General features: G+C 41.9%; 1 protein-coding gene across 2 annotated transcripts; it reads left to right on the top strand.

The window, feature by feature from the left end:
- The first annotated feature begins 4353 nt into the window (after positions 1-4353).
- On the top strand, positions 4354-8232 carry LOC118410811 (calsensin-like). 2 transcript variants are annotated; one of them, XM_035812643.1, is made up of 6 exons: positions 4354-4506; positions 5274-5430; positions 5838-5939; positions 6288-6363; positions 6663-6730; positions 7574-8232. In XM_035812643.1, exons 2-6 carry the CDS (start codon positions 5317-5319, stop codon positions 7595-7597), a joined length of 384 nt encoding a protein of 127 aa, XP_035668536.1. In that variant the 5' UTR covers positions 4354-4506; positions 5274-5316; the 3' UTR covers positions 7598-8232. The 2 variants fall into 2 exon arrangements, with proteins under 2 accessions (XP_035668536.1, XP_035668538.1); XM_035812645.1 differs by having other exon boundaries at positions 4470-4534.
- Positions 8233-8986: the final 754 nt, after the last annotated feature.

Here is an 8986-nt window from a genome sequence, read left to right as displayed (position 1 = left end):
ATTTTTGGTATAAACCAATTTCAAATGATTAATTTCTGCACTTTTCTGAGGGGAAATTGGTTTTCTTTCGGTCTTCTCCCGTGAACTCCAGTGACCCCAGAGCCCACACGTGCCAGGTGCCAGCGGTCTGGGGAGAGCGAGAGTTAATTACTTTATGGACGCCAGCCAATCAGCGACGAGAAAGGCGAATGCTAGTTAATATTCATAAGCGGGGCCTTGCAATCCCGTATATACACAAACAGATGCACATTACAACCTTACAGTTGCCATATGGTGCCCTGTGCCCGGTTTGAAATTGTAGTTTGCGAGGATTTGGAGTTCAGACAGGGTCATTTGAGCGGTAGCGGACGGTACGCGTGCATTGAACGTTAGTGGCGATGACTTTACCAACATTCCGCATGGCACTATCAATCATTTTCGGCAGATTTGGACAGGGAAAATTGGACAGTTTGCGTTTAGTTTTGATACGTAAGTTTGACAGTGGCGAGAATGGATGTATTTTTCCCGAACAAATGTAGGTACTTCTAGTATTGTTGTTGTTCTTTTTTGACGTAAACTTTGTACATTAAAATTGTAAGTAACTTTAAACTGCCAGAGTTTGAGCCCAATAAAACACTCTCAGTACCAGAGTATCACCACTGACCTCCGAAAAGAAACCCACGAACAAGGTAGAAACACCTATCCTCCAGGTCTCGCACGCTACAAGCAGGAAATTATAACACTCAGACAAGATAACGTCCGATGGCTCAGCGGATTGCATACAAAGTAAAACAATTTAACAGTGGTATGCAGGGGCATATACTTAACAAAGAATTCGAAGGAAAATGAAATAACGTTATACAGATAAAGCCAAATCAAATTAACTTGTTGGTCCTGGGATTTTTCAGAAAAGAAATGAAGCGACAGAGTGGTAAAATTCTTGTAAAAATTCGAGACGTCTCCGTTTATAATGGCTCATACAAAACAAGAAGAAGATTGAAGTTTTTAGCTTGAAAAAACAACAACACTCCTACTACACAGTACCTGCACCTGCTTGACAATTATCAAAATGTATGCCCTATAGCTACTTGCTTAAAAAAAAGTTCACTGCAATGATAAATGTACCCACATCACAAGGAGATTATTACGGTATTTAGACCTAGTTATCGAAGTGGAAATTGTTGAATGGCGTCATGTAATTTCATGATGAAAATCTTAATGGAAGATGCGTTTTTTTCACTCTCGGAAAAATAGAAGCTGCCGCAATTCTAAAAACCAATCAGTTATGCATAGGCGCTCCTGTGGAAGATTATATTCTTCCATATGGGCCCGGGGCATATTGGGCAAGCTCTGTTTTGACCTGGAATCCATTCACAATATTAGTTCTCTTTTGGGGATAACTTACAGTTAAAATATTGCATTTTTGCGCAGGGGTGACTTGGAACAGTCCAATGTTGCGTGGGAATGGGTATGGCTGAAATATGCTGTATTTGCACCCAAGCAAATGTCGGCCTTTCTAGTCTTGTATATGTCAACTTATTTCAAAGACTTTCAGTTACGGTATTGGTAGTTTTATTGCATTCGTGACGGTGTTAAGATAAACATATTACCACATTTTACCACAAGTCTTTCAAACGATTGCAAACAATTAAAAGGTAGCAGGTTATAATTACGTACACGATATCATATAACTTTATACTCATACGTCTTGACATTGTAAACAGTGTACACACAGCATTTTATATTTAAAATGCCGAATAACTAGCTACACAGCAAATGTCATTTTTAACGATTGTTTGCCATGAACAATTACTCCACTTTTTCGGGCTCTAGCAGTTCCATCAAGTCAGACCACCCCTCCGCTGGGGCCGCCTCCTCGCCCGTCTCCGGCTGCTGGTCTGTCAACTCGCTCCACCCCCGCCGGAAAGCTACAATGGAAAAATCAACATACATAAATAAAAAGAAGAAGCCTCTTATAATTGGCAAAACAAAAAGGGCGGTGACTTTCGAAAAATCAACTACAAAATAGAAGTACAAAATGAATTCTAAGATTCTGAATACTGAACAACATAGGCTAACAAACGTGCATCTTTTAAGAATGTCTTGATACAATCAGGTGAGGCTAAACTTGTCATCTTGGACATCTTACATCAGAAAGTTCTAAGTACTAGATGTTTGAAGCCACGAAAAATTCCTTCGCCGTAACCACTTCATAAAAAGAACATTTATGATACGGTATTACCGTATTTTTTCCTACCACAGCCATATAAGAATCGTGATTTTCACCCTAACCTCTCGAGGGTGGATTATTATATCTATCAAGTGGCATCTGCAGAATAGTACTTGACCGCTAGGTTGTTTACCTTCCATTTCGTTCCGTGTGGCCATGGACTGTCGCTGTGGACCTCTAAGTCTTCCACCCTGCGGTATTGTAAGGTATTGCATGTTTGATCACTTATGTCGCACGATAATCAATATTCATGCTTGCCCCACTTTTAGTGAAGTATATAACGTTGAATCATTGAGCAAAAATCCCTTCTCAACCATTTGTCTATTGATTGTGTTGAGTGGAATGTCCATCCAAGCTATGGTTAATCAGTCAATGATTACGTGTCATTTGAACCGTGAGTACCTATGTGGATGTAAATACTGTATACAAATTTTAGATAAAATTCACATTAAGTGATGTCTATTTAACTTACGTTGAGTTTTCTCAGATTTGCTACAAACTGAGCATACAGGGCATTGGGTGGACGGGCCTGGGCAGCTGGAATAAACAAAAAGTAGCATGTTATTCTTTTGCAATATTTGATTGGAAACAAAAAGCATGACACAATACTTGACGTAATGTATGTACGGTAGTATACATATCACACAATATGTATACTGGCTCGTTTTTATACTGGCTTGTTTGTTACGTCTTTATCTATATTGCCTGTTGTTGTTTTCCTGGCCGACGGAAAAGAAGAAAACCTGACAAAATAAGATTTAGAAAGCCCGATAGAACGCCACAAAGAGCCGGAGCCGAACCTCTGCTTGGAGAGTACACCCTCCATGTACAGACAGTATCGTTTGAATTTGAATTGTCATAAACTGACAGCCTGGGTCCTCATTTGCATATTGTACGTCTATCTAGGTCTCAACTAGGGCTGGGTATCGGTACTGCGTACCGGTACAAAACCGGTTTTTCTTATTGGACCGGTCCAGAAAAAACGGACCTGAAAAAATTAGGTGGACCGGATGTTGGACCGATTCGAAAATTAACAGATTATTTTATCAGGCATTCACACATTTTAGCGCTTGCAGATGGAAGAAAATAACAAGAGTGAAGTAGAGTAGATTTTATAGTAATTTCTACCAAGTTTTAATTACAGCCAATCGTACAGGTGCAGTTAGCGTTGTATGGTTTTAAAACGCCAGTGTAAGTCTAATACTCCACCAAACAAATTTCTTTGTAGCAAAATGGACCATTGGTATGAGTCATACTGCATCAGGTCCAGGTTCAGGTCCGGACCTGGACCTAATCCTTTGGACCTGAACCGGACCTGGACCTGAATTTTCTGTACCGGTACCCAGCCCTAGTCTCAACTATTAAGATATCATGGCTGACGTTACTTGTCACATGATGTAGTTCGTCATGCAATTTTCTCACAAAGAGCGGAGTGAGAAACAAACCATATATGGTTAAGATCAGACATATCTTTAGCCATCAACTTTACAGTTGTCAGGTCATTGACACCCAAAAAAATCCAGGTTTGCCAAGGTCATTGATTAAATGATGATGGCCTAGTTTTGCATGTCGCGAGACTCAGACTGCAAACCAGCGTCTCTGTATCTTTTGGTAACAACTTATCACAGAGGGACTGCACTTTTTGTCGTGTCTATAAAGCTTGTCATTGTTAACACATTTGCATGACCTTTGAGTGTTTTAAGTGGTGTTGCGCTCGGAAGATTGCCCAGATAATCACCGTCTTTAACTTCCAGCTGTTAACAATTCTTTGCGCTGACAGGCCTAATTTGTCAACGAAGTTGCCGAATCTGTACACACAAAAAAGTCACAAGATTAGTTTCAACGTTACAGAAATGTGTATGAATATTAACTACACAATAGTTTAGTCATTTGTATCTAAATGGAGATTCATAGTTATTACCCATTTGCTGACCTTCGATCTAATGGAATTAGTGTTCGGATCACTGAAGCGATTTCGGTTCCACCCAGATTTTAGGTCATCGGATTTAGTCCTGAACACAGGCCTGTCGTCAGGGCTATCTTTGGCTCGCCGTGTTCTGCTTTTCAACTGTTCATGAGTTTTGACTGTGCACTGGTTTCTGACGGTCGTTCAGTATGGGTAACAGTCAAAAAATACGCACAATCAGGGCTGATGTACAAACGAAAAATAGCACATGATAAGCCAGTAGGAGCCCTTTCAAGACGTCTGCTATGGAGGCTAAGAGATATCTTGGGCGGTCCCGGTGACACCTAGCCAGTCTTACTCTTGTCGTCGGCAGAGAAGGACCGTGGTTGAGGTAGGTCTGCTGTCCATTTGTAATTCTTTTAAGTTCTTTTCAGCATTCTATGTGAATCTCGAGTTTTCTTTTCTCTTCAGTATATCGTCTGTTGACATATTTTTGCAAGACAATGTCAGTATTTTTGTCCATATTGCTGGTCGACAATGGCCGACCCGAGAGTAGCATATATATTCGCAATGTGGTGAGACAAACTTTACTTCGGTTCGAGTTCTAAGTGTGATTAAGGCTACACGTACTATTACATGATAGGCCAGTAAAAATACGTTTTCCTACAGTTATTCAATGTTAATACTCCCTCATATGACGTGCCGTGCGACTATGTCATATATTTAAAAACCAGTTCGACTACATACGACTGTTTCAAAGGGTCGATTCCACATCAGTCCACATCGGAGTAATTGTGGTTGTTATTTGTTACGAGCGTGCCCTTTAACACCCTGCCTAACGTCACACAGTTAGTCTCATTAAGACACATTAAGTCTCTCAGTCTCTCTCTCTCTCTCTCTCTCTCTCTCTCTCTCTCCGTATGTGTGTGTGTGTGCGTGTGTGTGCGTGTGCGTGTGTATGTGTATGTATGTATGTGTGTGTGTCTGTCTGTCTTCCTCTCTTCTTCAACCTGGGTGCCATTCTCCGCTGACTTAGTCTTATTCAAATGTAATCTTTGGTCACAAGATTAAATCAGTGGTTATTGCGGAGAATGGTACCAGGCTAAAGTAAATTTATCTCATTGTGGTGCTGACACATTATTTTCCATGTTCAACCAGATACTGACGCAGTTGTTAACAGCGAGAAAAAAAGGATTCGAAGATGCCGCCAAAAAATGCAAAGAAAAAGAAAGCTCAAGAAGCCGCAGCGAAAAGAACTAAGAAGATGGGGAAAGGGAAGATACAAATCGCCCTGATGAGTCTTCTGGAGGGAGAGGTGGGCTCTAGGCTTTTTCAAATGGGTCTTTCGCCTTTAACCGGGATGAGGGGGGGGGGGGGGGTACAAGATATGAGTCTCGTTTCGGCCCGCGTTCTTCGCGCTGCAGTAGCGACACATAGCTGCAGTGCCAAGTAGAACTCCGTGAAAGGTGACAGACTGTCCGCCGAAACGGTGACGACTCGCATTTGATATGTATGCAACGAAAGAAACAAATTATTCAGACAAAAAAGAACGGTGACGACTCGCATTTGATATGTTTGCAACGAAAGAAACAAATTATTCAGACAAAAAAGAAATATTTGTCCTTAAGCCTTCGGTGCGCACTTGTAGCTTCAAAACATACAATTCCTGAAATAATAAAAATTTTTTAAACTTTATTTGTTCATGTATCTATTTGTCACCAGGATAAAATGAAGAAGGCTATCAACCAAGCCTTTACAAAGCTGGACACGGATGGTAGTGGTTTCCTGGAGAAGGAGGAACTATTCGAAGCGCTGAATGACGCCGTACGTTACGTTTAACTTTGCCACTGCGTGGAATCTGGTCTTTAGAAGGGCAGACGTAGGGCTGGCCATAGATAAGTATGTTCAAATAATACACTCAAACAATGCTTCCTAACTGACGACTTTTGGAGACCAGTGGGCACCCTCACTGACCAACTCCAACCACAGATAACCTTACACCGTACATACTAGTAAGGTGTGGTGAAGGTTGGGAGGCCAAGCTCAGCAGGGGCTTTGCTTGATAATATGTGGTTTTGTAAGGAGACAACATGATGTTTTCAAGTGTCTTCCGTACCCAACAGAATTTTTCTCTTATCCCTTACTAATTATCAGTTTATTTCTAATTTGAAGCTGGGAGCGGCGGAAGACGAAAAGGGGATCGGACAGAAGGCGTTCGACAAGTTTTTCGAGAATTTGGACAAGGACGGTACGTAGATATAGCCTTTTGTTTGCAATATTCTTTCTTTATACTTTACAGATCGCCGTTTATTCTTGTTTCAGTAGCGAACTTTTGCCTTACTCGCTCCTTCATGAGTTTAGTTCTTGTGCAAATCTAAGCCTCAAAACCAAACGGTACACCCTGTGTGGTTAACTGAAAATTCGAGCCGTAGCAGATACTGCTATCAGCTTCATGAGAAAAGCATCATGCTTCACGCCAATTCAGGAAAACTGCTTTACATGTTACTAACAGTAGTCGATGGTACATTTTCTGTTCTCTCTATGTAGGTGACGGGAAGATATCCAAGGAAGAGTTCACTAAGCGAGCCAGAAACCTCTTCAAGAAGATGCACGAGGTAAGCCTGGTTCATTACTAACTAACACTAGTCGAGTAACTGCGGATCTCTTTGGCACCCTACTACCTACCCTGCTGTTCATCTCTCGTGCCAGACTGGCCGCTTGCAGCGACCCTGGCCGTACAGGCCTGCAATCTGTCCTCCTTGATGCGTTAACGCAAGTCAGCCGTCACCAGCCAATCACGTGGCCGCATACGGTCAAGGGCGACGTTTTTCCTCCAACAACAGGAAGAAGTATATCTGATTGACTGAAGGCAGGCTAGCGCCAACGCAGCGATGGATCGCTGGCCGATGTACGCCAGGGTCGCTGCTGAATATGCGGATTTGGCAGGAGCCTCGATCAACCTGCTGCGCAGACTTCTCGAGTGGCGGACAGAGCGGCAAAACTCCCCTTCCTAGCAAAGGGAACCTTGGCTCATGAAAATCGCGAATCGCCGCCTCTCCAGAAGTCTGCGAAGGAGGCTAATCCTATATGACTTCGCGGAGTAGTCAGTCGAGTGACGTATACATATTTTCGGCAGAAATAGCGGTTCAATGTTTGGGAATAGGCAGTGTACTGTACCCGTCACCTTTCTCTGATCTTCATTTCTCACCTTCAATTTTCTTTGTCATTCGCTAACGTTATGAGTATATTTGTAACACTGTTGTCTGGATTTGTGTACTAGGTTAACTAGTTGGATGGCTAAATAACTTGTTAGTTTCTTAGTTAATTGATCATTCAAGTCAAGTGGTTAAGTAGCTTGTTTTGCTTTCTTAGTTTCATGGTTGCTTTAGTGTTATACATAATATTTCTTGCAAACGTGATCATGACGTTAAATGTGTCATTATTTGCTAATTCCACAGGAGCCGGACGGCGACGATGACTAGCGCCCGAGCACGTCCATGCCGTGACTTTCTTCAATATGTTTCAGTGGAATTATGTCTTTGCAAACAGGATATATGTCCTAAGTAAACTGGATGTCACGGAGAGTGTGTGTAGAGTATAATCATGACATCCTCTTATGCCTGGGCCTCCGCTTATGTATATCAAGCAACCACCCAGCCGTACCCGTCTGTGATACGTCCAAGCCAGCTGTCACCAGCCAATCACGTCGCCTCCTACGGTTAAGAGGAAACGTAATTGGCTGGTACCTTTGCTCCAACAATAAAAGTTTATTGGCTGACGGTTGGCTAGCACATGCACAACGCAGCGAGAAGGACATATTGCAGGTCTGTGCTCTCCAAACGCGCAGAGGTTTGACTCCGGCTGTTTTTGACGTGTTTTAGACGTTTTTGTCAGGCTCTCTATTTTGTACCATTTTCTTCATATCCACAGGTGGAAAAATAGAAAGCCTGACAAAAACACCTAAAACACGTCCAAAACACAGCCGAAGCCGAACCTGTGCTTGTAGAGAAGCAGGGTCTTTGCTTGCTATACACAGGCCGTGGTCCTGGCATGAAAGAAGGAATGTTGACGGCGGCTTGAATAAAAGTGCGAGGAGTTCCTGGCAAACTCTGGCATATACACCTGACTTTGTTTCTTTGTGCAAGCTACCGCTACAATACAATAGCCTGACCAAAATAGTACTTGTAGTTGCCCTGGATAGGCTTAGGTCACATTTCCAAACAAGGGCCCGGTGGAAAAATTAAAATGTATACTTAGAAATATACGCAAATTATGCCCATTAATCTTATGTTGATATTTGTGTATTTTGATGTCTTTTGTATAATTCTTTTCCCTCCCGAAAGCTGCACGAACGGGCCCCGGTTTAAAAATGTGACGTAAGCGCTGCGGTATGTTGGTGGCGTCGCTGCGGCTGTGCGATTTGACGCTCCATAAATTCCATCGATAAAAAATGAATCGTATTACGCTTTGTTTGAGTTATGCTGTCTTTTTTAGGCATACTATTGCCTTCTGCGCCAACATGCCGCTGTGAGGAGCACTATCAGAAAGATGTACTACATTTTACGAAAAAAAAAAGAATATGTGTAAAACACTAGCTGAGATTACATGTGTAGGATTCTTACATCTGCTTGGAGATTTGGTAAAAATGATACTCTTAACGGTACGCTCTGTTGGTTCATATCATCTGTGGAATTAACGCTTCAACAAACAGTCTAATTACAAAGTCATATTAGTGTTTCAATCAAAACACAAATATTGATTGTAACAGTTCAAATACGTCAAGTCATGCACGAACAGAATCGGTGACGTACATCTATAAAAAATCTTTTCCGGCTGCATCAAAGTTATAGAGCTTCAAGACGTTTCACATA

Source organism: Branchiostoma floridae, chromosome 3 (assembly GCF_000003815.2).
Source record: "Branchiostoma floridae strain S238N-H82 chromosome 3, Bfl_VNyyK, whole genome shotgun sequence".
Lineage (NCBI taxonomy): Eukaryota > Metazoa > Chordata > Leptocardii > Amphioxiformes > Branchiostomatidae > Branchiostoma > Branchiostoma floridae.
Note: the sequence above shows the minus strand (reverse complement) of the source record. Positions and strands in the feature narration are given on the sequence as shown.